Source organism: Hipposideros armiger, unplaced genomic scaffold (assembly GCF_001890085.2).
Source record: "Hipposideros armiger isolate ML-2016 unplaced genomic scaffold, ASM189008v1 scaffold_109, whole genome shotgun sequence".
Classification (NCBI taxonomy): Eukaryota; Metazoa; Chordata; class Mammalia; order Chiroptera; family Hipposideridae; genus Hipposideros; species Hipposideros armiger.
Window position 1 is genome coordinate 112,227 of NW_017731459.1, and position 26,980 is coordinate 139,206.

At 45.4% G+C, this 26,980-nt stretch overlaps 1 protein-coding gene across 1 annotated transcript in view; it reads right to left on the bottom strand.

The window, feature by feature from the left end:
• Positions 1-26,980, bottom strand: part of CTDSPL (CTD small phosphatase like) — a 39,469-nt gene that overhangs the window by 7,840 nt on the left and 4,649 nt on the right. The window contains exons 2-7 of the mRNA XM_019647244.1: positions 26,682-26,836; positions 18,420-18,452; positions 12,056-12,157; positions 8,017-8,073; positions 4,463-4,555; positions 623-808 (exon numbers count right to left, since the gene is read on the bottom strand). Coding sequence (XP_019502789.1) covers positions 623-808; positions 4,463-4,555; positions 8,017-8,073; positions 12,056-12,157; positions 18,420-18,452; positions 26,682-26,836 — 626 coding nt within the window. The remainder of the gene's footprint in view (positions 1-622; positions 809-4,462; positions 4,556-8,016; positions 8,074-12,055; positions 12,158-18,419; positions 18,453-26,681; positions 26,837-26,980) is intronic.

Here is a 26,980-nt window from a genome sequence, read left to right on the forward strand (position 1 = left end):
AGTGTCACTGGCCCTCATATGTGGGATCCGAACCGGGGCCCTCTGGCATCCCAAGCGAGTTCTTAACCATCGCGCCACTCGGCCGGCCCCCCATTATATACTTTTAAAACATCACTATGAGGTGGTAAAGCCTGGCAGCCTTATGTGAGGACCTTATTGAAGTGTTTCATTCATTTTTAAGAAACACTTCTGTTGAAGAGGTCCCCTAGGCCTTCTGAGTCTACAGGGGTCATGAAGTCCAGGAAGCAGCCAGCTCTAGGAGGTTCATGACAGGCAGACGCCTTCTCAGCGATAATATCTAAATTGCTAAGAGGGTGACACAGACTCACTGAGCACTTACCCATCACAAGCACTGTCCTGCGTGCTTTTCAGTACTGCCGTACCGACTCCAACAATCCTCTGACATCAGCATTCCTATAATCCCCATTTGACAGATGAGGCCACTGAGGCTCAGTGAGGTTAAATAACGTGGTCAGGGTCATGCAGTTGCTAAGTGGCAGAGTTGCGATTTCACCAAGGAGAGGCCAAGAAACTTTGCACGGGTGCTGGAAGCTTCCAGAGTGGAACCTGCCCAGTAAGACAGAGCTCAGAGGGCGCCCTGGTTTTCTCTGGAGCTACTTACTGCATTCTCAGGGTGGAAGATGTACGAGGCAGGAGAATTGTCCACGATGATCACTTTGCTCAGCTCCCGTCCAAGGCGACTCAGGTCTTTCACGTAGTTCCCACGATGGAAAACACACGATTCTCTGAAGAGCCGTGCCCGGAACACGCCCCAGCGGTCTAGCAGGTCAGCCACAGGGTCTGCGTACTGGAAAGCAGGGGTGGCAATGAAGGCGGGGTGCTGGAAAGAGCCCAGAAACCCTGACCTGCGGCAGCAAGGCGCAGCTTACTTTCCTAAAAGGGGATTTAAATCCTCGGAAATCTCAGGATCCTGGCTACTTTCCTCTCCGTGGGTGCAAGACACCCTGGATTCTTCCATTCCCTCACTTCTCATATCCAATCCATCAGAAATTCCTGTCAGTTCCATCTCCAAAAATATCCTGAATCCACCCGCCTCTCCATATTTATAATGCCAGCACCCCATCCAGGCCTCTAATCTCTGGCCTGGGGGGGCTGTGTGAGCCTCCAGAGCTCCCCTTTCCCTTTGGGCCTCCTTTCCAGCCCACACCCCTCGCCCCATAGCCTGTATGGCTGCAGCTGCATGATTTCTGTGACCTCCCGGCTCCATCTCGAATCACTGGAGCCACACTGGCTTTGAACGTGGTCAGAACCTCTGTACCACTGTTCCCTCTGCACGGAACAGTCTCTTCCCAGCTCTTTGCATGAACCTCTCCTGTGTCGTTTTTCAGGCCTTGGCTTCCTTTACTGCCCACCTAGAGTCCTGCATCTTTCTTTCTGGATACTGCTCTATCGCCTCACAGTAATTTCCTTCACAGTTTATCACCATGTGGGGCGACTTTATTTCCTCTTCACTGTCAGGGCCCAGGCCTGGCCTGTCCTATTCACCATGACATCCCCAGCACCTCGCAGAAGGCCTGCCTCATGGTAGGGGCTCTGCAAATACTAGTTTCATCAGTGAACCAACGAGCTGACTTAGCATTCGGCTCCTGTGGCATGTGGTCACACTGCCCCCTAGAGGTGCTCCGAGCAACTGGGCAAGACCCATTCCTGACCATCTCAGGATGGAGCTGACACTCACTTCCATTTATTTAGAGTTTATGGGAGGGAGCTTGTGCCCAGCTTACTTTTGGGGTTCATCCTGCTTGGCCCTCTCTCATGGCCTGGAGAATTTTCCCTAAAGCAGGCTGAACTGGATACAGAAATAAAGGGGTCATCCCTGAGGGAAAATCTTCATAAATGAAGATGTCTTAAAGACTGGGTCAGACTGAGTGGCTCGAGCTGGAGGCAAAGGAGTGGCAGCTCGAAGCCCGATGGGAGGCCAGGCCTCAGCACCAAGACAAAAGGGAGGTGTCACCAGGTGCCCAGTGACTCTGTCTGGGAGGCAGGAAGCAGCCGAGGCAGGTGCTGGTGGGAAGACAGGCAGTGGAATGCACAGCAGCCCCTGAGGGCAGAGCAAATGCCAGCAGGGCTACAGCAGCAGCTGCGATGCCAGGGCAAAGTCCTCCTCTCTCCAGAGACATCCGGAGGGAGGCAGAGTCTAGGAGCAGACTGTATTTCCTGTTGACCACGTAGGGTGGGAGCTCAGGGTACTGTAGGTTTCTGCTGGTGAGGGTAGCCTAGTGCCACATGCGTGGGTTAGAAGGGCCTGGTTCTTTTGGGTTGTCGGGAAAGTCATGACGCATTTTTGCAACAAAAAATATAGAAAAAATACGTCATGACTTTTCCGACAACCCAATAGATGGAAAGGATGATTAATTTCCTTATAACCATTAATACCGGCGGTGGCATATCTCTTTCAAGGGAGTTCTAAGTCTAGGAGCTCCAGGCCTTGGAGACGAATGTGGGGAACGTAAGCTTCATGAGGGCAGGGACTTTGTTTCTTTTGTTCTCTCCTGTATCCCCAGTGCCTAGTACAATGCTTGATATACAGCAGGTGCTAGGTAAATATGTGCTGGGTGACTGAGTGAATACAGGAAACCACAATGAGGATGCATATATTGAAGGGCTCTGGCAGTCAGCTTAGGGTTCCTGCTGGCCCTTGGGCGGTGGGCCAGGAGGTCCGCTGTCCCGATGGTGCTGGCTGGGAGCTGAGCCCAGAGCCAAGGCCTGCGGAGTGCCCACCTGTCCGCAGAACTTGTGCATCAGGGAGGAAACAGGCTGGAAGGCTGCACTGGGGAGCTGATTTGGTGAGCCAGGCCGGAGCAGCAGTGAGAGAAGGGTTGGAGAGACAGACGGAGGGGCAGGTGGGAGCAGTCCAGGAAAAGAGAGGAAACAAGGATGTTTAAGTGGGTGCTGGGGACAATGCCAAGGAAGAGTGTTTTCAATTTTGCCAAAGAAATAACAACTCTCAATCCACTGACTACCGGTGCCATCTTCCTGTTTACTATTTCTTTAGTTATCACTTCAGGCTTCTCGGCACCCCAGAGCACGGTCAGCAGAGCCATTGACACTATAATACAATTAGTCTTGGTGCCATTCTTCTGACAGAGCACCCACTGGGGAAGATGATGTCTTCCCTGAGGCCATGTTCTCCTTTTCGCATGCAAGAGTCAGGCCCAGGTTTTGCAGTCCTTCTCTATCGGCTCATGCTTCAAGGCCCGGCAATGAGCCCGGCAGAATGTTGTACAGGTGGGGTTCTCTCTCACTTCGGCCATGGCAGAGAGATGGCCCGAACCGGGAATGCCCAGGCTGACAAAGCAGGATGTCTGGGAGTCCGGAGTCGGGGTCCCCGACGTGCAGAGGCGAAGGGAGCCGGCAGAGATATGGGAGAGGGGGCTGCATTGAGTCCTTGGAGCAGGTCTGTGACAGGCAGGTGGCTAACTTGGGCCTCACAAAGCTCACCTTTGGGGCCACTCAGGGTCCTGAGGCGCCCATGGAGACACTGATGGTGCCACCAACAAATGGCTGGTGTTGGCCCCATCAGAGTCAAGGTTTGAGATGGTCATGGCATGGATCTCTTCTGAGGAGCGGGGGCCTGCCTGTCTGCCCTACACAGAGCAGGCCCCGCAGCACACTTGCGAAAGGAGAGACGAAACCACATTGGGGGTCCTGTGAACCCGATAATTCCCTCCAACAGTTGGACAGGGCAAAGGAACCACTGTATTTGGTCAGAGCCAGTGTAGACTGGGTCAGAGATTCGTACCAAGCTATAGGACCAACGTGTGTGTGAATTATTTTATCATGAATGATTATGATAATAAACAGCAAACACCGGGAGCTTACCACGTGACAGTGCCCAGCAAAGCATACGGAACACAGCAGGTGCATCGTGAATACTTGCTGAATATAAGTGAGGCACTGCGGTAAGCCCTTGACATGCATGACTTCTTTGGATCCGCCCCACAAGGTAGATGAAGTTATCCCCAATTTATAGAAGAAACCGAGGCAAGAGAAGTGAAGTAACTTGCCTGAGGTCACAGGGCTCATTAGGGCAGTCGTTCGGCCCGTGCTCGTGGGTGACTCTCTGACACTCACCTCTCCTCCAAACCTGTGTAAGCTAACCCCAGGGCACAGAGGCCTGAGCCTCTAGCATTTAGTCACCAGTGAACAGATGAGATGCAGACACCCCTTTCTCAGTTACGCTGGACACGTTTGTGATTTCTTGCTCTATGGACAACCAGCTTCAGGGGGCTGCATGCAGCAACTTCATGGAGCATTTGTTCCAAGTGCTCCCTGTCACCATGGTAACGCAGAAGCCTCTCAGGCTGGTGCTGTGCACATGGCCTGCATCCATCCCATCTGGGGTGGGAATGTGTCACCATAGAAACAGCTTCCCCAACCTTAACAAAGGGCTATTTGGCAGATAGGGGGTAGGGGTGGAGAGGCTGGGAGCAGGACTCACCTTGGCCAAGCTGGCAGTAAAGAGCACACACTCAAAGAGCTGTCCCATCCTCTGGAGGAACTCGTCCACATGTGGCCGCTTCAGCACATACACCTGCAAAGGCAGGAAACAGTAAGCTGGTCAGTCATAGGAGCTGCTGGGGATGGCCGGGGGTCCAAACACCAGTGTGGGAAGGGTTCCTGAAAGGTTCCTGCCTCCGGTTCCCGGGGTCTGTGTGTGGTATGAAGACCCAGACTGTATGAGGAGCTATGTAGTCAAATGTGGCGCTTGAGGCTAGATATACTCTTCAGATTGGGCTCCAGGTCTGAGTTCCGTACGGATGCTCCTCCCAAGGGAGAAAGGGAAGCTGACCATGGTACTGAGTCTTGGGGGTTTTCAGAGCCAGTGAGTGGGAGGGTTGTGCCCTGTTTGCGAGAAACAGCTCATTCATTTCACACGTGTTTCTAGGCACATGCTCTGGGTCAGACCCTCTGTGGACACAGGCCATGGTCTGCGGGGGTGGGGGGTGTCTTTCTGGAGGCACAGGCCTGGCCTGGCAGGTCTGGGATTGCTCTGCTGCCCCTTTCCACTCTGACTACACCTCCCTTGCTGGGAGTGCCTGGGGAGGACGCGCAGGCCCAGCAAAGCTGCAAGGAGGGCTTTCGTTGTCAGCTTGGGAAGCCGTCCACTGGGTACCACAAAGGTGACTCTGCTTAGGCTTGGTACAGAAACGGATACTGCAGGGGATGTGAGCCAAGGTGCTCACATCCAAGGTGCCAGAAATGAGCCCTCAGGAGGGTCCTCCAAACAGAAAGGGGCAAAGAGTAGACCGACCTTCCTAGAGTGGCTTGGCTCTGTGCTCATGGCTAGGGAGCCCAAACACATCTTAGGAAAGCACGGAGATGGGAAAGAAGGCAAAGCCAGTGAACAAAGATAGAGGAGGTAGGTGGAGGGAAAAACTAATTAAAACTTGAACAAATCCCATGTGAAATTAGCCACTACCCTAAAATAAATCAAGCTTGTTAACATTCAATCCAATTTGGATTCACTGAGCCGCATCTCTGTGCTTAGCCTGAAGCAGTTACAAAGACGAATACAACACAGGCCTTGCCCTTAAAGGGCTCACAGTCTAGAGCAGACATACACAAAAATATATCAAAATCAACATGCATAACGGAAGCTACAGTAGAAGCATAAATTAAGGACAATTAATTTCCCTCTCAAGGGGAGGGAATCACAGAAGGTAACATTTGGCCTGGGCCTTGAAGGATGAATAGGAGCTTGCCAGGCCGCTAAGGATAAGTGAGCTTCCAGGCAGAGGAAACAGCGTCAGCATAACTTCTGGCTGAAAACACCTGGGGTGTTAGAGAACGGCCAGAGCCCTGCATGACCAGCCCTTCAGAGGCAGCGATAAGAGAGGAAAGATGGGGGACAGGAGAAGCGGCTGAAGAGGAAGTGTGAAAGGCAGGCTGGGGTAGTATGCGCGGGGCCATGAATGGCAGATGGAACAGGTTGGATATCCTACAGGAGGGGTAATAGAGGAGAAAAAGGGGGTTCTGTATCACACAGACGATGTGCTGCTGGCAAAGGAATTCTACACAGAGCCAGGACTTGCTGGGAAATGTGCGGCCTACTGGGAGTGGGGTGAGCAGGGGCCTGTGCCTGAGGGTGCAGCGAGGGGCAGGGGAGCAGAATGGCCTGGGGTGGGTGCCAACAGGGCTCTGAGGAGCTGGGAGGCCGGGGTGGGGGCTGAGGGCAGGGCCTGGGCTGCAGTACCTCTCGGTGCCCACTTTGCCCGTGAGACTGAGCACCAGGGAGGGGGTGTGGCCTGCGGTCCTCGGTAACCCTGGGAATACTGCTTGGAAAGCAAGCTTTGCAACACACACAGGGCAGGAGACTGATTTGGAAACTCTGGTGTTGGTGCCTCTGGCAGAGAGGAAGGTCCTGGGCCCGGATGCCGGCGTCCAGGCCCGCGTCCCCGTGCAAGTAACCAAGAATAGGCCCATTGGGACCTGCACAGCCTATCCTGGATTACTTGAACGAGGCCACGGCCTTCGCCAGGGCCTTGGTCCTCCTCTTCGCGCCTGTGGCTTCAGTCCCTCAGGAGAGAGTGTTTGATCCCAGACCTGGTGCCCTGGGGCATCTATCGCCAAGTGAATCACAGCACAGTCTGGAGGGAGGCTGGGGGGAGGGGGCGCAGGGGGCTAGGTTGGCTCCTTCGAGAATGGTCTGGTCATAGCAGGTCAGGCCCCGAGGGTCATGCTCATAGTCATGAGGCATTAATTTCTCTCCTAATTCTTGCCATGCCAATGGGCAGCCTCTCCTCTGTCTCATTACTTTGTAACATGAGCCGAGATAATAAACGCAGAAGCCTTAACTGCTTCACGGATACCGAGTTAATTCAGTTGATGCTTTTGCAAATGTTAAATGCCCAAGTGCCTGCTGTTTTGGCTCCCTAATGATTTTTAAAAGCACAAAGTGTGGAGATACCAGGGCCAAGGCTGCCTTTCCCAGGAACGGCTTCCTGGCAGGGGAGGGGCAGGACTGGGGTATCAGGAAAAGAGCCTTGGGCAGGGGGGCAGGAGACGGGGAGTCTCATTGTAATGCTTCATATTGTAGGACCTTGAGCCAACGCTTTCTCTGGCTGAGTCTCAGTTTCCCCACCTGGACAAGGAGGTGGCTGGTTTCCGAGGCCTTGCCAGTTCTGACACCTGACACTCAAGGGCCAAGGAGACTACGGACATAACTAAGGAGGCACATCCTGCTATGGCTCAAGCACCAGGAGAGATTTCCCTTCCTGGGATATGCACACATCAGTCCAGAGACTCTCGCTTTAAGACAGTGGGGTTGACAGCAAGATGGTCAGGTCATCTGTGTGGAAAACTGACCAAAGCCTCCTCAACTCTTCTGCCTCCAGTGTTTCCAATATGTTCATAAATGAAGCTATTTCCGGAGGAACTTCATGCAGATAAGGGGAAAAAATATCAGAACAAAGAGGCATACCAACTGATTAGGGTATCTTTACTCCAAGCTGCCTGCTATCCAAACACTCACACCCTTCTCCCTTTCTCTTTCGTTTGCATTTTGGCTAAAGAGTCACTGGAGAACATGATGCAGGACAGACAAGATCAGGCCGGAGTGGCTGGCATTGGAAATGGCACCTTTTCCTGAAAATCCACCATAAGTGGGTACCCTGTCGCATTTTCCTGTTGCCTGCTAGGAGAGTAGCCAAAAGCAATTACATGAGGAAGTTAATTAGACCATCAAGCTAGGCCGATGGGGGATATGGAAATTTCTAAAAGTCTGCATCAAATCAAAGAACTATTTGAACTTGCAACCACATCTAATATTTACAAATAGGCTACAGTTTCCCTTGTAAACTCAGCATAAAAATAAATCCATCTGAGTGAAAAAAGCAGAAAACAATTATATTTATTTTACAGTTTGCTTCCTTTTGATTCACGAATATGATTATTACTGAAATGGGAATTCAGAAATAAAGTTCATAAGAAATGTAATTACTAAAAAAAAAAATAAATGCTAATTGAAACTCAGATTTAGCTTTGATTTCTTACCTGATGTATAGTTCCATCGATTTCAACCGGAACAATAAAATCAGCATTACTAATAGGCTAGAGAGAAAAGAAACTATAATTAATATGTCTGAAAGAATGAAATAAAATTGGAAAGGTTGGCAAGAAAAAAATGTTGCTTGTAGCCATGTTTTTATTTCAGGAGAAGGAGGCTGAAGCATGCCTTGGTTCCTTAAAAGAAGCACAAGCAGGAAAGCACATTATTTTCTGTTCTGAATATCGTTCCCTTTTCAGCATTTTGGTCCAACCTCTTTATCACCTGCCTCACCTCAGTCACAAAGGGTCGGGAGCCTGGCTAGGAAATGGGGCTCGTCAGAAACTCCAGCTCGTGCCTGAAGTCCTGCCGGGATGATGGGGAGCCATGCTGGCCACCAAAGACAGGAGGTGAGAGCCCAGTGGTCCCAGAGGACAGTGCTACTTGGGGCGGAGAATTTATACTGAACCAGCCCACAAGTGCGGGCGGCCCTGGGATGGGCTGATCAGCAGGAGATGCTCCTTGTATGGACATAAAGCAGCGCCCAGGAGTTGTAGGGTGAAGTCGGAGGCCGCAGACCTACCACCTCGGGCAGGCTCTTCCCATTTCCTGTCGTCCGTGGCCACAGTAACAGGTCTCGCGCGGGTCCGTGAAGGGCTCCACACAGTTCTGAGCATTAAGTGATTTCAGGTCACCCTAGACTGCTCTGCTCAAAGGAACGCAATACCCAGCACACCCCAAATCTGCTGGATATTTAAAATAATGCTGACAGTATTAATGACATTTAAAATTCAAATATGATTCTTTAGCACCATGTTCTCAGTGATGGACTCACACAGAGCTCTAAATGGAATTCCACAAATTAGAAAACTACCCAGTGAACATACCCAAGAGAATCATCAGGGTGCAGACGCCTGGCACAACAGGGGAGAGCTGGAAGAAGGAGAACGTGTGTGGTGGCCACTGGGCAGGGGTGTTGGGTACAGTCTCTGTTCAGACTCTGAACTGGGGTTTGCCTTTAAGCCCATCACTGTACAAATGCACATTCTTCTTTGATAGGCAAACTGAAAAATGTGAAAAATACTAGATCATAGGACCATTACCAAGTGCTCAATAGAAGACCTGAGGCTCAATATAACTTAGTTTATTCACTTCTATGGTTGGTAAGCCAAGGACAAGTTCAGTGTTTTGTAAGTTCACAACTAAAATGCAGAATCATGCTAAAAAAACAAAAGGAACGACTTAAGGGGGAAACTCTCACAAGGCATTCGATTGTGAAATCATATTCCACAGAGGACATGAGAAGAGAAAGGCCCTTCCCCAGCTCACAACAAGCAGCTGTCCCTGATCTCCTGTCACGTGTCAGTGCCAAGGAGACCACGCATGCAGGAACCAGGGTTCTTAACAAGGGTTCCAGGAGCCTGTGTGGTGTACATTTTCAAGGAGAGAGTCTTAGATTTTAGATTCTCAAAGGGCTTTGGAACTCCCAGAACATTAAAAACCATACAATAAAGAACATTCCGCTTGCCAATGTAGGCAGGCCAGGGAGAGAAGAAATGAGGAGATGCTCCTCCCATCAGCTTGTCCCATCAGTGCCCTGTGAGCAGGCCCTGGAGACACCAGAGGCTGCCAAGGCCCTGCCTTCGGAGCCAGGAATCCCCAGGAACCTTGGGTGGTCTGGTCAGCACTACCCACACTCCTGGAGCTGCTTGCGGAGAAGCTGTTGCTGCTGTGAAGGCAACTGACCCCCGCTCTAACGGGCTTCCCTCCAGAGGGACTTGAAAAAGTCCTGAGCAAATTGCTGACAGGGTAAGAAAGGCTTCTTCCAACGCTGTTCATAGCTGAGCTGGGACATAAGGCCACTGCAGCCCCTGGACCAATCCTGGAAGGGCCCTCGAGGTACTGGGGCATGAGGCGGGACTTAACGTGCCCCCGGGGCCAGACAGGCTACTTCTCACTGCTAGAGGTACGTGTGGCCTCTCCTCCATTCTCCCAAAGGACTCCAAGACAACCGTCTAGCCTTGTCCCATCAAGGAAGGCCTCTGTTAAGTGAGAAGCAGGCACAAGGAAGGCTGTCTCTGACACTCAGGTCTTCAGGCAAACCTGATGGCTCTTCCAGTCCCCATACAACCATCAAGGGTTGACTATGGTTCACGTGAGACACATGTCCCATCATGGATGGCAAGGGGAGTCCTGGGCTGAGGGTATGAAGAGAAATGAGGTCTAATTGGCCAGTGACAGTACAGCAGTTCCATCGCGAGAACTGTCCTAAGGCAAACAGGATTCAGGGTTAGGACCTGCTTCTTCTCTCCAGCACACTGATCCCCTCTTTCCAAACCTTTCCATCATTTGCTTCTTTTTTTTTTTTTTTAAGATTTTATTGGGGATTTGGGGGAGGGGAACAGTGTTGAGGAATTGGAGAAGGGGAACAGCCAAATTGTTGTCCTTCAATCTTAGTTGTGGAGGGCGCAGCTAGCTCAGCTCTAAGTCCAGCCACCATCTGGCCGCCCATCAGCAGCTCACAGCCGCTCAGCTCAAGGTACCGTGTTCAATCTTAGTTGCGGGTGGGCATAGCCCACCATCCTGGGTGGGAATCAAACTGGCAACCTTGTTGTTAGGCGCACGTGCTCTCACCAGCTGAGCCATCCTGCCACCTGTAGGCAGCTCAGCGGCAGCTCAGCTCGAGTGCAGCTCACTGGCCCATGTGGGAATCAAACCGGCGACCCTGTAGCTCAGAGCTCGCGCTCTTAACCAACTGAGCCACTTGGCCAGCCCCCATCATTTGCCTCTTTTAAGCAATTTATTCCATTTCAAAAAAATGGAAAATGGTTAATTAACTCATTTCTTTTTTTTTTCTTTTTCTTTTTTCTTATTTTTTATTTAACTCATTTCTTTCTTTCTTTCTTTTTTTTTTTTAAATTGGGGAATTGGGGGAATGGGAACAGACAAGTTGCTGTCCTTTTGTTCTTCAGTCTAGTTGTGGAGGACATTGCTTTACTGGCCCAAGTTGGCACCATCATTGCGCTCTTCCCGGGCGAGGCAGATCAGTTACCAGCTTCTGGATGGCCACTCACGCTGGCTGCTGGCTACACACAGTAGCCCATGGCAACCCACTGCAGCAGGGGCTGCAGCCTACGCCGTCGCCGTCGCCTCACAGCAGCCCAGCTCCAGGTTGAGCTGTCATTCAATATCTTAGCTGTAGAGGGCAGTGTCACTGGCCCTTATATGTGGGATCCGAACCGGGGCCCTCTGGTGTCCCAAGCCAGCTCTTAACCAACGCACCACTCCGCCGGCCCATTAACTCATTTCTTAATGGTGTTGCCACAGCTATTCCCACATGGAGGCCCTTTAGAAATTTGTAATTTTTGCTGTTCTTCTGGTGATGGGAGATGAAGTGTGAGGAAGGTGACAGAAGACTGTCTGGCGCTCACTTAGATATCACTGCAGCCCCGTACCCTTCAGGAGGGAAGTCACACAGGTAGACACTCACTTAGCTAGAAAGTTTATAAAGTCTCCATGGTTGTTGTCATGAAAATGGTCCAACTAAACAGCTGAATCTGTTTCAAATGCCTGTAACTGAGGAAGTTGTCTTCAGTACTGAACATCTTTCAAAAACTAGTCTGGGAAAATGTCCAGGAGAGCAGGTTGTTTCGGCAGTGCCTCCCATGCCCCTCCTAATAAGCATATGGTGCTCCGGTTACCTTGACAAATACACAGTAGTGTCCTGGGCACTGGTGCACTGGTTGCCTTGTGCCGCCTGAGAAGTATTTCTGCAGGGGTTAAAGTGCTGGAATCGTCAAGTCTCATAAGAAAGAATGAGGTTTCCATGACACTGGCAGCCTGGTGCTTTTCCCCTCAAGCGAATTATGTTAATATTCAACTACCGGAGTTAACGTTCACCTGAGTTAATAAGCACCTGTTACTGGGATTTCTTCACCAACAGTGAAGTCATACACTAACGACCACATGCGTTCACCGTTTTCCACTATGACTGTGACCGAATCACAAATCCCTGGGACCATAATCACAGAGGTCATGCTGACTTACCTTAAATGAACTGTGCACCAATGTTTCATCTAAATCAATGACCACACATTTCTTTCCATAGTCAAGCACCGTCACCTCGGGAAGGAGGTATTTAGCTGGTGGCTAAAGAAAAAAAAATCATTATTACCTTGATGTGAAGGACAAACCAATCCTCTTATTATTGTATTATACTATGTCAACAAGGTTAAAAATGAAACCAAACATTTACATGCTTGGTCAAGCACATCATGGAATTTTATTAAAATTCATAGAAATAAGTAGCTTGCAACTGAAATTTTACCAAATCCCGTGCCACTGTCTGAATGGCTGTTATGAGGGCCTAGGATTTTATTTTATTATTTTTTTTTAAGCTGAGCCATCCTGCCACTTGTTGGCAGCTCAGCGGCAGCTCAGCTCGGTCTGGGAATTGAACCGGCGATCCTGTTGCTCAGAGCTCGTGCTCTTGACCGAGCTCTTAACCAACTGAGCCACTTGGACAGCCCGGGCCTAGGCTTTAAAACCAGACAAACTTGGGTTGGAATATCAGCTCTGTCTCTTTCTTGTCTATTAGCTGGGATAACTAATGCCTACTGTGAAGAGTTGTTAGCTGTAATTGCAATAAATGCTCCCCCCCCCATTCTGCCTGGCACATATAGGGCTATGTTATTATTAAAATGGACTACACAAAAATGAATGTTTAATTATACTAGCTACTCTCACTATGCAGGCCCCTTTCTTGGGATCATATTTTGTCGGAAGTTAACTGTGGTACATAAATATATTTCAGAGCTAAACTGAAAACACAGTATTTTTTTCAAGCGACTGACGTTTTCAAAAACTTGAAGAGAAACTGTAGACCCTCCAGCAAAATGCAATCCAAACTGACCTCCAATAATAGGAAACAGAAGTAAAACTGGCCCAGGGCCCTGCCTTGTGCCCGCCCCACTGTGGTATAATAGTGAGTGAATGTGGCATTTTTACCTCTGTCTTCTGTCTCTGGAGATTATACTTTAATCCCCATGCTGTGTGTTAACCAGGAAATCTATTTATATGTCTTTGTAGTAGCTGACGCTAATCTTGTGATAAAGAGGTCCTAAAGAGCTAATAAAATGCTAGGTATCTTCAGACAACCTCACTCTTGATTTACAGAATTTATTTCTTTGGGCCTTGCCTCATTCTAGAAATGATTTAAGTGTTTTTATTTACTTTGGGGCCTATTCGGTGCCCAATGGCAACTAGCTAAGTTTCTGCCCTTGAAGAAGGTCAAGCTTTGTTCAATAGTTAATGCAAAACAAAACACAAGAAACGGTCTGGCCTTAGCCACCGAAGAATGGACAGTTTAGCTTATCAAATAAAACAAGAAAAAATAAAATCAAGAGGTAATTCCTTTTAAATGGTTATTCCTCCCCCCCACCCACTTTTTTTTTTTTTTAAACTAAATGTTAGTAAAAAACCTAGAGTGAATTTTGGACTTTAGCTGATTCAATAGGAATGTAACAGGCGGTCATCAGGTTAGGTACATTTGCAAGTGCAATGATCACCCTGGCAGGGAGCACTGTCAGGACTGACCACGATGAGGCCACGTGTGGGGACATGAGTGTTTCTAATTCTAGAGGGGCTCTCTCTAGTGAGCGCGGGTGTTTCACCTTCTCCCACATCATCTAGAAGAAAAAGTCTTTATGGCCTCCCAACTCCCTGGGCTCTAATTAAAGCTCACCAAGGACTATTCCTAATCCTGAGGCACTGAGAAGAGATGTGGCTTAGACACAGGGCATGGGATTCAAGGTCCTAGGAAGGACTGTGTCCTTCATTATAAATCTGCAAGCAAGCTAGTTATTAAAAAAATTAAAATAAACTTGTGAGAGGAAGTTGCGTATCAAAAGTGCTCTAAAAAGGCAGGGTATAATGAGCTCTATAAGTGAACATAATAGAGAGGAGATTCGTTATTTCTGCTTAGGCGATAGCAGAAAGCATGCTTGTGACTAGAATAAAATTTGTTTTAACTTTTTTGTTATACAATTATGTAATAAAAACACATTCTCATTGTAAAGAGTATAGACATGAGAACACAACTGTTCCCCTTTCCATGCCCTCCCGCCACCAACCCCCATTCTTTTTCCCAGATGCGCCTCCCTTTTTAGTTTGGTGTGTATCTGCACAGTCCTTTCTCTATGCATTTATACACTAAAATAACATTTTAACTTTACGTAATTGCTATCCTGGAAAATAAGGATCTACAAAGTCTATCCCTAGCATATCTGAAAACATCAAAGATCTGCCAAAAAGTGGCTCTGTTATTTTCCAAACCCAAGAATAAAAATTACTTTCTTAGCATATTTAACCTCCACTTTACAAGCATTCTCTGAGTTAACAGGAAGTAGAAAGCCTCCCCTTAGTATTTGGAGCGAAAAGAATGAGAAGGGTATTAAGCAAGCTATTGATTTTAGCATTTGTGCTGCAGAGAACAAGGCCAGGCTGGGGGCAATGGGCTAGGAGGGCTCCATTAATCTTTAGCCCGTTTCCTAAATGCACACAGCTTCCCTGAGAGCTTGGATTTAGATTAATGCAAATTGTTCAGACTATTGGTAAGAATTCTTCTGGACAGCTGAGTCCTTGAAACGTGCCAGGACGCTATATAATTGCAATAGTGCTTTGTTACTTCAATTGATCTGTTCAGGTGATGCTTGAATCATTAACTAAGAAACGTCTCAAAGCAAATTTTCTCTCAGGCTCTCATAAAGCTGAAGAACAAGAGAAACACCACTTATATCAAGCCTTTTCTATACAAAATCCCTTGGTCCAAAGCACGTGGAGGGTACTGCCAGGGGGATGGATGGGGTGGGGAACAGGGGCAGAAACCATGTTGGGGGTGCAGGGAGAGGAGGAAGGGACCAAGCCTTGCCATCCAAGGTTTGGGAAGGGCATTCATTTAAGTTTTCTGTCCTTGGAAGTGAACTGGTAGCCATGAATAGTTAACTCAGTAGTCCCTTTTTTTAGAGTATCCACCCAACACACTCTCACCTCTTCTGGGTACATGAGATTTTTTTGTCTGTGTGTGCAGAGATCTCAGGGCCTATTGCAGGAGAGAGGCAAAGGAAACTCTAGACCATCTTTAACTAGAATATTAATAGTTGCTCTGCTTATAAGTTCTTCATAAGGTTTGGTGGAAAAAAGTATACTAGTGCTTATTAAAAGGCGTAGGCAAACGGCAGAGAAACGTAACTGTTAGAAAACACATTTCTCCTCTCCCCTCTCAGCTGTAGTCACCCCTGCACTGTGAGCAGCAGTATACTGTGTAATTCAGGGGAGACTGTGGGGATGGTAGGAGTAGTCACAGCCCCCCCCCCGGGGGCGGGGGCATTCCTTATAAACAAGGCCAAAAAGATATATCATAAATTTGGGAAAAGTGCTAATTTCCTTGAAATTTAAAAAGATAACGCAGTATAAAAATCTATAAAAAATCTATAAGAAATAGAGAAGAAAGGCATATAGACTTGTAAGATGTTCACACTCACTCATTCATAAGGAAATACAAATCAAAGCAATAAATCGATACACTCTTTACTTTCAGATTAGCAAAGGTTAAAATATTTAATAAGAGAATGGGGAATCCCATATACTTTTGGTAGAAATGTGATTTAGGCTTCTGGGGGATAATTTGGCTTTAATCTACCAAAAATGTAAAATACGTCCTTTGATCTATTATAGCATTGGCACAATTAGGAACTGATCACACAGACACTATTACTCAAGTCCACAAACTTGTACAAAAATACTTGTAAGAGAAGTATTAGTAATAGCACAGAAGTGGAAATCAAGTAAATGCTATCAACTACATGTAAAACAATGAGGTAGATGCTATGTACTAATATTTGAAAAGATGATCAAGGTGTCTTGTTAAAACCAAAAAAATATTTGTTAAAATTCTCATTTGTGTAAATATGTTTGTGTTTATTTAGGACATTTCCGGAAGGATATATAACAAATATTAAAAGCGGTTATTCTAGGGCGTTGGGACCAAGGTGGGGATTTTTTTCTTTCTCCTTGAATCTTTAAGTATTTTTTTAAACCATGAGCTTGAATTATTGCTTAGTTAAAAAACCCCAAAAGACCAAAGCTGCACATATAAACAGAACATGAGAATGTAAAAAGGGCGAGGTGAGCAGCAGAGATGGGTGACGCCAGCTCGAACTACTCTGGGCACCCACAGGTCAGGGCTGCCTTTCCTGGTCAGGGCCTGGAAAAAGCTTTCACGGGGTTGTGGAACCTGGTTTGCAGGCTCAGCACAACCCTGGATTTCTGGTCCTGTGGTGTAGTCCCCAAGCTCTCAGGAGCTCCCACCACTGACCAGGTCCCCCTATGGTCCTGAAAGGGCAGGGCTACTCTATTTCTGTGACCCGCGCCCTTGACAGGTACGTGCAGGTTTTGCAGGAGATTCCAGGGCTCGAATCCCAGGGCTGAACTTGGGTTCCGATGGACTTGGGTTTATTCCTGCACGAAAGCAGGCAGTGGGGATCATACCCGTCCATCAGTAGAACTGCTTTTCTGGAGGTTATCATTCAAATATGCAAGTTACTTTAGCTAGGCTTTGCTTTTCTGCAAGACAGTTCACAGATTCATGAGGCCCGGCCCAGTGTGTCATATGTAGGAAGCAGTCAACAGTTTATTGATCTAGCACTGGGTTAAATTACACAAGGAATCTTTTTTCCCCTTGGCTATTTTATTCTGAAATTCTAGGATGAGTCTGATAGATTTGTGGGAAAAGGGTCATTTTCCTCAGTAGAGTTTCTACCCTGACAAATGATTCAGCCCTCAACTTTACAGATAGCAGTGAATTAACTTTGAGAAAAGAACAGTACTATTCAAGTGTCAGAGGTAGGGGGAAAGAGGCCATCTTGTTTAATACAGGTACCTTTGCAGGAAAAATACAGTCTATGCAAGTACTTTGTAATAAAGGCTAAAAAGAGACCTTTGGTTATCAGTCCCACTGGGGACTGATAATATGTGAAAAAGTCCAAGGAAAGACAGATGACAGATCTGAATCCTACTCAAACACTGGATAAGAAGTCATGCTGCTCGATCAGTCTTTTTGATCAGTTTTCCCAACAAAGCCCAACCCCCAGCCATGCTAACAATAAGAATCACTCCACAAACCCTTGCAACTTGTTAATCAATGGAAGGTTAAAAGTTCTGAGAAAAATGAAATTATCAAATACTTTTTGGGCAATTTATAAGTGACATGCATTAACAAATGTAGAGTCAGCCTGTACTAATGAAATCCACTCCTTTCAATGTAGGATTGCTGTGTCTCTTGGATATTCCCAGAAAACCTGTGAAAAAGTCCAAGGAAAAATAGAGAACAGATTTGAATCAGACAATCTGAATCAGAGAATCTTTAGGGATTAATATATCAATTTATGGACCTCTTTTTTTTTTTTCCACGTCAGACGGATAATGTGCCAATGTCGTAAAAAGGTTTGTGGGAGGCACATCTCACAACAAACGTGAACACCCAATCATCACACTTATGAACTCCAAAAGGATCTATGGACCTCTAAAACCCACATCCCTCTCTAAGGTCACAGGGCTGCCTGAAAGGTCGTTTGATATGGACATCTCGATAGCAACTTTCTTTTGGGAGTCAGTCACTGGTCTGCTTCTTGCTGAGTGGCCTCAGGCCAAACGGCTCTGCCGCAGAGCAGGAGGAAGAGAAGGAGCAGTGGGGTCAGGGGGTGTCTGAGGAGTGCTCCAGGCCTGTGCTGGGGTTGAACTATTCTTTCAAATTCCAGGGCTACAGACAGAAGTGGGGGACCCAAGGGATGCCCACCTGAGGCAGAGTCACAGCACAGCCAGCCTGTGGGAGTGGGGCGGGTCCTGCAAGCTCAGGGAATATATTGGGGTGATTTTCTGATCTCGGAGCCAATGCGAGGATACTGACACTATTGAACAAGCCAGAAAAGTTCTGTTCACCTAGGACATGGGCTTGGTGAGAGCCCAATTCCACTGGGACAACTTGCTGCGAAGAACCACGTCTGGGCAAAAGTGTGTTTTCCCAGTCTTTGGAGCTGGGGCTAAGGTGCTGGGGTTGGCAAGCTGCCTTAGTGTATTCAGACTTGGAGGACCTTCACAGAGAGAAAGGAAAGTGAGGATTGGGTTGATAGATGTTGGTTACTCCTGCTGTTCCGGAAGAAGGGAACTCTCTCCATACAGAACTTCCTGTTCACAGTTTAAAATGTAGCTTCGTTTTTCTTCCTAACAGAACAGAGCTGTTTATATCATATGATAAAACTTAATGTAAGCAAGAACATAAAAAAAGTTTACATTAGTAGGCCCAAAGCTACAAGATACTATGAATGTTCAAATAAAATTGGATAAATATACATACACTTGGTATGGGAATGACCTGCCTCTGGTCGCCCTGAGGAAAAAGGAAAAAAAAAAAATTCATTGTCAGGTTTGAAGAGAATTAGATCATATACTTGAAAGAAACTTCAAAGCACTCCTGAGTACAGCAGGCATATGATTTCCCATCTTCTGTACCTTTGTGGTATTTAATGAACAGGAGGAACCCACAGATTCTCCACAGTTAGAGCCCTAGACACTCTGCCTCCCAGACCCCCCCCCCACAAACCAGGCTGGACTCCTGAGGCTCATTAATTAGCTTGTTTATTTGCATAGTGCCTCCCTTAGGCCCAGGAATTTAGTCCTTAATTGAAAAATAAAAATGAAAACCCATATTTTAGTTTAGAAGGATCAGAATCCTTCTAATAACTGGCTTGTTTCTTCTTTTAAGTATAAGTTTTTCCCTAAAAAGACTAAGCCTTAAGTCTATACGGGAGGCAGGGAAAGGAAGACAAGTTCATCAGATTACAAGGACCCCCCTGGTCACTCTTGGTCCTCTTGTAGGGGAGGACTGGGCAGAGGGGACAAGGCGAGGTACAAGTGCCCTCTGAGGCCACGGACATGGGGACAGCTTTCCCTTTAATGGGAACGGAACCTGTATTCACAGGGAGTGTTAAGGATATTCAGGCCCCCAGGAAGGGCCTCTAACATTCCTCAGCCTGGAATTCTCACTATTCCAAACTTGGTTGATGGAAACACTTCATTTTAGCATCATTAAGAAATGCTAATAAAAGAACAAATTTATCTCCATTGAGCATTTCCAGTTTCTGTGCTGCTGCTGCTGCTGCCTTTTCAGATGGTGAGATGGGAGGCAATGAATAGCAGGTTCCCAATAAGGAGATGCACTGTTTCACCGTCTCCCACAGTGAAGGATTTGTGAAAAGTGTATCCACCTTTATTGAGGGGGGATCACTGGTGACAGGAGCCTCATAGAAAGGGGCCAAACCTGACTGTCCACAGGGAAACAGGGGGCTGGCTCCCTTCCGAGCTCTGCTCTGACGCTAAGAACCATTTAGCAACTTCTTGATTGTCTCCAGCCCCTCGTCAACCCCTCTGCAGTGTAACAGCAACTATTGCTCCTCTTGAGATAATCTTGATGGCTCTTTGCTTTTCAGGACACTCGGGGGCTTCTCTTAAGAATTCTAAACTGCCTTCTGCCATCCATTACTCAAGGCAAAGCTGTGTTGCTCTCCAACAGGATGGCCCAACCAAAGCCAATCTGTTTTCGAGAACTTACGAGTATACAGAGAAGTTCATTTCAGAAGCTCTTAAATAGTATTCCTAGCACCTGGACCTGGGAGCACATCACTGCTCTTGGCAGGGGGAGATTTTCACCAGAAGCTCACAAGCCTCAACAAGTTGGGTCATTGTAGAGTAGGGTTTCTCAGCCCCAGCACTACTGACACTCTGGGCCTGAAAACTCTTTGCCGTGGGGGGCTGTCTTAGAGATTGGGGAATGCTTACTTAACAGCATCCTCGGCCTCTACCCACTAGATCTCCTAGTAATGACAATCAAAATTGTCTCCAGATGTTGTCAAATGCTCCCTTGCCTCCAGCTGAGAACACGGAGCCTGTGGGAGACTGCCAACAGCCCCTACGCACAGGTGCACTTTCACACGAGATGAGCACAGCAGTGATGGGAGAGATAGCATAACTATCTGATGGGCTTGATAAAACACAGACCATGACCAAAGGTGCTACTCTAGACAGATATTTGGGCTAGAAAATTACCCTAGAGGGTGTGTGTGTGTGCGCGTGTGCATGTGTGTGCGCGCGCACGCACACACATTCGCACACGAGGTATGCACACATTAGTGAGTGTCCAGCAACCTTGTTTATTTTATCATCATCCTTCAAAGTCCTCCATGGTCTCTGCCATTGGGGTCTTCTAGATGCTGACTCCTCCTAGCCTCTGGCCAAGGGCTGCAGACACTTTTATTTTGGGCAACTGGCCTGCAGGTCCAGGGTGTAACTGCAATGGTGGCAAGGGCTGCCCCTCCAAGATACTGCTGCTTTTCTCCAGGGCAAAGTAAATACGCAGGATGGATGGGAGCCTGAGGCCGTCTGCTGCAGCGGTCCACAGCCTTCCCTCTTCCGCAGGTGTGCTGAGTTCCCAGAGGAAGGGAGAGCTGGGGAGTCAGCAGATGAGACAGGCCCAGAACCTGCTCCCACATCTAATGGGCCTGGGCTTGTGTTCAGGTGTCCTGACCAAGCTGAGAGCTAAGGGCAGGGGGTCCTCCTCTGGGAATCAGCTGCTTCACTCTAACACGGGCTCTTTCCGTGGAGTCTCACGGACTGAACAATCAAGTGTCATGCAAATAAATGATGCATTACTCAGCGCGACCTTCATTCTTTCAAAAGCCATTTTGACACATGTTAACTGAAGGAGATCGATGCATGAACACTAATCTAGGTGAGCTCGGCTCTGCCTGAGGAACTGCCTTTATTGGACTCTGTTCTCTGATACGTACAGCTAAATACTCCAGGGAACCTTCCAGGGGTACAACACCATCTTCTTATGGCATTTCATCTAGGCAGATGCCATTCTAAAGTAACTTTTATTATGACAGCAGGAATTCTTCTCTTTTTTTATCCTCTACAGGTCTAGGGTACAAACTAAGTTCCCTTCACTAATGGCGATTTTCTACAGCAATGGTTTTTAAATTGAGGGAGGGAGAGTATGAGGAAAGCACACCGAGGGGAGATGTCAGAACCTGAGGCTACCTTAGGGTTTACGGTGGAATCTCATTATACAAATTTCACTGCTGTATTCCTCTACACCGGTGGAAAGTAAGGTTTAATATCTGTTAAGGCAAGTCATTTTTCATTATTCTTTTTCCAAAAACTTCTCAACTATTCTTAGACATTTTTTGTTCCACATGAATTTTAAGTCTTCCTATTCAGAAACACAGCACATTTCTCCATAAGTAATAGCCACCATATCAAAACTTTTAATGATTCTAATTTTTTGGAGTATTTTGGGCTTTTTTATATAAATAATCATGTCATCTACAAATAAAACTAATTTTGTACCTTTTCCATGTTTGTACCAATTATTTCATTTTCTTGTCTTATTACATTAGCCAGAAGCTGCCAATGGTTTTTCTATGTTGTTGGTTGTTTACGAGTCATTTTACAAGATAGCTTTTTAAACATGTTTAAATCGTTTTCTTCTATGTATTTGGCTGTACTGTTGATTAGTATATAAAGGTTTATGGCTATTATACACTTCATGTATTAGACATTTTATCATTATAAAATGTCCTTCTTTCTCCCGTTTAATGCTTTTGGCCTTGAATTCTGTTTTGTCTGATATCACTATTGCCACTTTTGGTTTTTATTTGTTCTATAATACTTTGTAGATTTTATTTTCCACCTTTTAATAATCACTGCATCTTAGATGTTGGGTCAGAAACTACTGGCCAATTATTGTAATAGTCAATAACACAGTTCACCAAATATTTCCAGTTTTCTTCTCAGCACATGGTAGAATTACACTTCTGTGCCCCTTGAAGTTAGGGATAGTCATGTAAATTGCTTTGGCCAATATAATGTAAGTTGAAACGAGGCATATCACTTCTGAGTGAAAACTTTAAGAGCCAGTGTGACTGCCACATTCCCTTTTCCCTACTGTGACAATCATGGAAGCAGAGATGGGCCTTCCTCAGTCTAGGTACATGAATGAGGATAAAACAGTGTTACACAATCCAATAGCAATGGCTATTAGTCACATGTGGCTGCTAAGCATGTGAAATGCAGGTAGTTCAAACTTAGATGTGCTATACATGTAAAATACACATCAGATTTTGAAGAATTAGTAAGAAAAACAAAGAATAAACTTTATCTCATGAATGTTTTTTCTGTTGGTTCACATGTTGAAATAATATTTTGGATAGATCAGGTTAAATAAAATATATTAAAATTAATTTATCTTAAAAATGTTTTTTTAAAAATGAGGCTACTAGAAAAATTTAAATTACATTATATGGCTCACACTATATTTCTACTGAATTGTGCTACAGAGCAGAAGGCCCAGGCAACCTATGACAAACATGCATCATGAGTGAAAAATAAACTTTTATTGTTTTAAGCCTCTGAGGTTTGGGGCATGTTACCGCAGCACAACTGAACCCACAATGACTAGTACAGCTGTTCAGTAGTCATTCCTATTTTCTTCTTTGTGAAAAGAGCTCCGATTTTGTTAAGGGCAGGAATTTGCTGGTCTAAATTCTTTCCCTTTCAGGCCTCCCTTGCTGCTAAAGGGTAGCCATGTGACAAAGTTCTGGCCAATAAGACATAAGCAGAAGTCTCCTGGCATTTTCTGTGAGAGGGGTTACTTTCTATTAAAGTGACAGACATGGCTAACTCACCCCTCTCTTTTTCCCTTCAATGTGGATATCACATCTGAAGCTTGTGAGTTTGAGATAATAAACAGCAAGCTCGTGGATGAAGACAAATATGCCAAGGATGGTGGAGCAGAAAGATGAAAAGACGGAAGAACAAAAAGAGTCTGGGTCCCGATGGGTTCATCAAACACCCAAACTCACCCTAGCAATGGCCAGACTCAGGCTTCTGATGTGACAAAAATAATCCCCTATTTGTTTAAGCTATTATGTCAGTTTTCTTTTACTTGCTGCCAAAATCATTCCTATCTGATATAGGTATATTCTTGGCAACACATACAGCCAAATATGTCAAGCCAATCTGATATAGTCTTGGTCTTTCATTAAGAGAATTTGGTTCATTAAACTTGGTTTTATGCCTACTCTTTATGTGAGGTTTACTACTTATTATGTTATTTGTTCTTTTTTCCATTTCCTTATTTGATGGCTTGTTCACATTTCTGTTTATTTCCCCTTTCACTGCCTGTGAATTTTGAGGATCTATTTTCTCATTGTGCTACTTGTTATAGTTCTATTCCTAATAGTCATTTCATTCCTACATTTTCTTTAATTATGTTGTAATTGAATATCAGTCTCACCCAGATTTTTTTTGGGCTCCCTCTCTGCATCATTATATGTCTGAAAACATACTTCTTTGTCCATAATAGTTAACTGATATCTTGGTCACACATTTTTGGTTTGTAATGCTTGTCTCTCAGTAGCCTATAAACATTTTTTCCACGGTCTTCTTCTGGCTTTCAGTATTGCTAGTGAGAAGTCTGGTACTAGTATAATTCTCTTTTCTTTTAAAATAACTTGTTCTGGTAGCTTTTAAGATTTTTTTCTTCATACCTAAATTTCAGAATGTCAACCACATACATCTAGGCCTGTGGTATTCCCCTGCTTGCCCCACTAATTCTGCTGTAGGCTTGGTAAATCCTTTTGATCTGCACATTCAAGCTTTTTTTCAGCTCAAGAAAAATGTCTTCTATTACTTTTTCTGGAACTCCTATTATTTGCCTGTTAGGTCTCCTAGAAGCCTCTCCTCCTACCCCTGCCCCCTCACAATTACCATCTCTGCTTCTGGTCTGAACTATAAGATATTTCTTCCATTTGCTCTTCTAGAACATGAATTCAGTTCTCAGCAGTGACCATTCTCATTCTCCTTTTTCGCAGTTTGTTTATTGAATTTTTATATTTAGAAATCATGGGATTTTTTTTTTAAGTTCTAAAAGTTACTTTTGTACTCAAAACTCATTTCCTGAAATATCATTCCCCGAGTTGTCTGTTAAAGTTCTCTTCTATTTCTTCCATTAGCTTTACCTCAAGTAGGAGTCTAATATTCTCATTTTTCATCTTGGACTTCCTCGGCAGTGGCAAATGGGGGAGCACTGCAAGGCCCAGCATGGAGTGCTGTTTTCACGGTCCAGCAGAGCCCAAGCTGACAAACAAGTGATGAAGGAAGTCCCTGCACTCCTAGGTTCCTCCAGGGCCCCAGGACCGAAAGCAATTCAGCTCATCAGTACAGCCCCTCCAAGGACCGCACACATCAAGTGGGCCCACGGGCTCCTGCTGGTTGGTTGACCTCACAGGACTATGCGTTTTAAGTCTTTTCCTAGGATTCCCAAAGAGGCAAACTTATTCCTGTTGGCAGCTTCTCACTGAGTACCAGAGAGAATGAATCCTGTGCTTGTTCTTTTCCCTGAAGATGTTAGGAAAACAGGAGGTCTTAATGCACTTTCCAGGTTCCACCAGCAGGCTCACTTGTGCTTCTCTGGATAGGGAATTTAAATGGTCGGAGCCATGTGCTCAGGCTGTCACTTTCCCAGAACCCCCTTCCTTACATTCATATGTACTTTTAAAATCATTTATTTTCTAATCACAAAAGTAATTTCAGCTAATTCTGTGAAAATTGGGAAAAGGTAAAAGAAGAAAAAGAGAAAAATAAAACACAAAGTAGAGGGGAAAATCCTATATATAATTCCACCAGTCTGAGATAATCTCTTCATATTTTGGTATACAAGGTCTGACAATTAAGTTCACAAACTTGTTGCATGGATGTTGCTAACCTTTTTTGATATCAGAGGGATTATTAATTATGAATTTGTACCAACTGGACAAACAGTTAACCAAGTTTACTACTTAGAAGTGCTGAAAATGCTGTGTGAAAAAGTTAGACGACCTGAACTTTTCGCCAACAATTCATGGCTCTTGCATTATGACAATGCACCAGCTCACACGGCACTGTCTGTGAGGGAGTTTTTAGCAAGTAAACAAATAACTGTATTGGAACACCCTCCCTACTCACCTGATCTAGCTCCCAGTGACTTCTTTCTTTACCCGAAGATAAAGGAAATATTGAGAGGAAGACATTTTGATGACATTCAGGACACCAAGGGTAATACAACGACAGCTCTGATGGCCATTCCACAAAAAGAGTTCCAAAACTGCTTTGAAGGGCGGACTAGGCACTGGTGTTGGTGCATAGCTTCCCAAGGGGAGTACTTCAAAGGTGACATAGTGATATTCAGCAGTGAGGTATGTAGCACTTTTTCTAGGGTGAGTTCGCGAACTTAATCGTCTGACTTCACACATCATTCTAGTCTTATAAATGCCTGTGTATGACTATATACATACTTACAAATGTACCCACCTACTATATTTTAGCCTTTTTCCCCCCCAAAGTGATACATTGTGAATATTTCCCTATATTAGTGATATTCATGAGATGTTATTTTTAATAGCTACATTGATTATATAGTTATTCTATAGGTCTTTTATTCTCTATTGTTGATCATCAGGTTGCTTACAATTTTGCAATATAATAATTTATCCTGGCTAATATCTTACCATTAAATTTTTGTACATCCACAGTTATGTCACTAAGTTGGAACTGCTTGGGTGAACAAATAGGCATACTGTTAAGGTTTTAAGATCATTTGCCAAATTTCCCTTCAGAAATTAGTTACAGAAAGGTGTAACCAATTAACACTCCTACCAATAACCAATTTATATCCCTTACCCTCCCTCTCATGACTTCCATGCCAAATGCAAATATTATCTTTAAAAACATCTTTGATAATTTGGTAATGGGAAAGGACATCTCATTGTTTCAGTGTGCATTTGACTACTAACCATATTGAACAATTTTTCATGTTTATTGACAAACTATTTCTTATTTTGTGAAATGCTTGTTCATGTCCTTCGCTCATTTCATCTGGAAAAGATTTATGACTTTTGTGTCTTCAATCTTGATTATTTTCATAACGAATAATCCTCTTTGCCTCTTTCAGTGATTTTTACCTGAAATTCTATTTTGACTGAATTAATATCATAACCCCTTTCTTTTTGCTTATAGTTGTAGAATGTCTTTTTGCTCATCCTTTTATTTTTAACTGTTCTGAGTCACTTCGTTTAGAATATATCTGTAGACAGCACGTGGGTAGAATTTTTTTTTTTTACACCATTGTGACAATTTGCTTAAAATTTTTTATTTGATATGTATAAAAGAATACATAACAAATGTTTGTTATTAAACAAGGTAGTTCAAGTCATTTATATTTATTATTGGCTCATTCCCGTGTCTCTGTTTCTCTTTTTGTCTTTCTACTTCTTTGTCTGCTAATGCTTCTTTACCTCTATTCATGTATTCAACTTCCCAAGAGAGAATATAACAATGTGAAGTGGCTCTTATAACTCTCATCAATTAGGTCCTTTATTTGCTACATGGAAATGACTGAGCTATCCTTTGACGAAAAGATGGCTTTTTTTGTAATTTCAAATCTTGAAGTAAATGGCTGCACACGTGCTTTCACAGGCTCTTAGCAGTTTTGCGGAGTGCACAGCTCGCCATCAGAACTGACCTTCTGAAGCCCTCCGTTCTCCTCCACCAGCGGGGGAAGCACACTGGGGCTGCTGGCTGGCGGGGCCTCCACATTATAGTTACGGAGGCAGCAGAAGAAGGAGCTGAGGATGCCACGGTTCCTCTGTTTCTTTAGGCTGACATTACACTGGGATGCTGGGAAGAGAAACAGAGCGCACTGTGGTCAACGGCAGCATGTACTCACAGCTGTACCGCGAATGTGCAGTTCCCCCCCTCCACACACACACACACACACACACACACACACACACACACACACACACACACACACACACACAC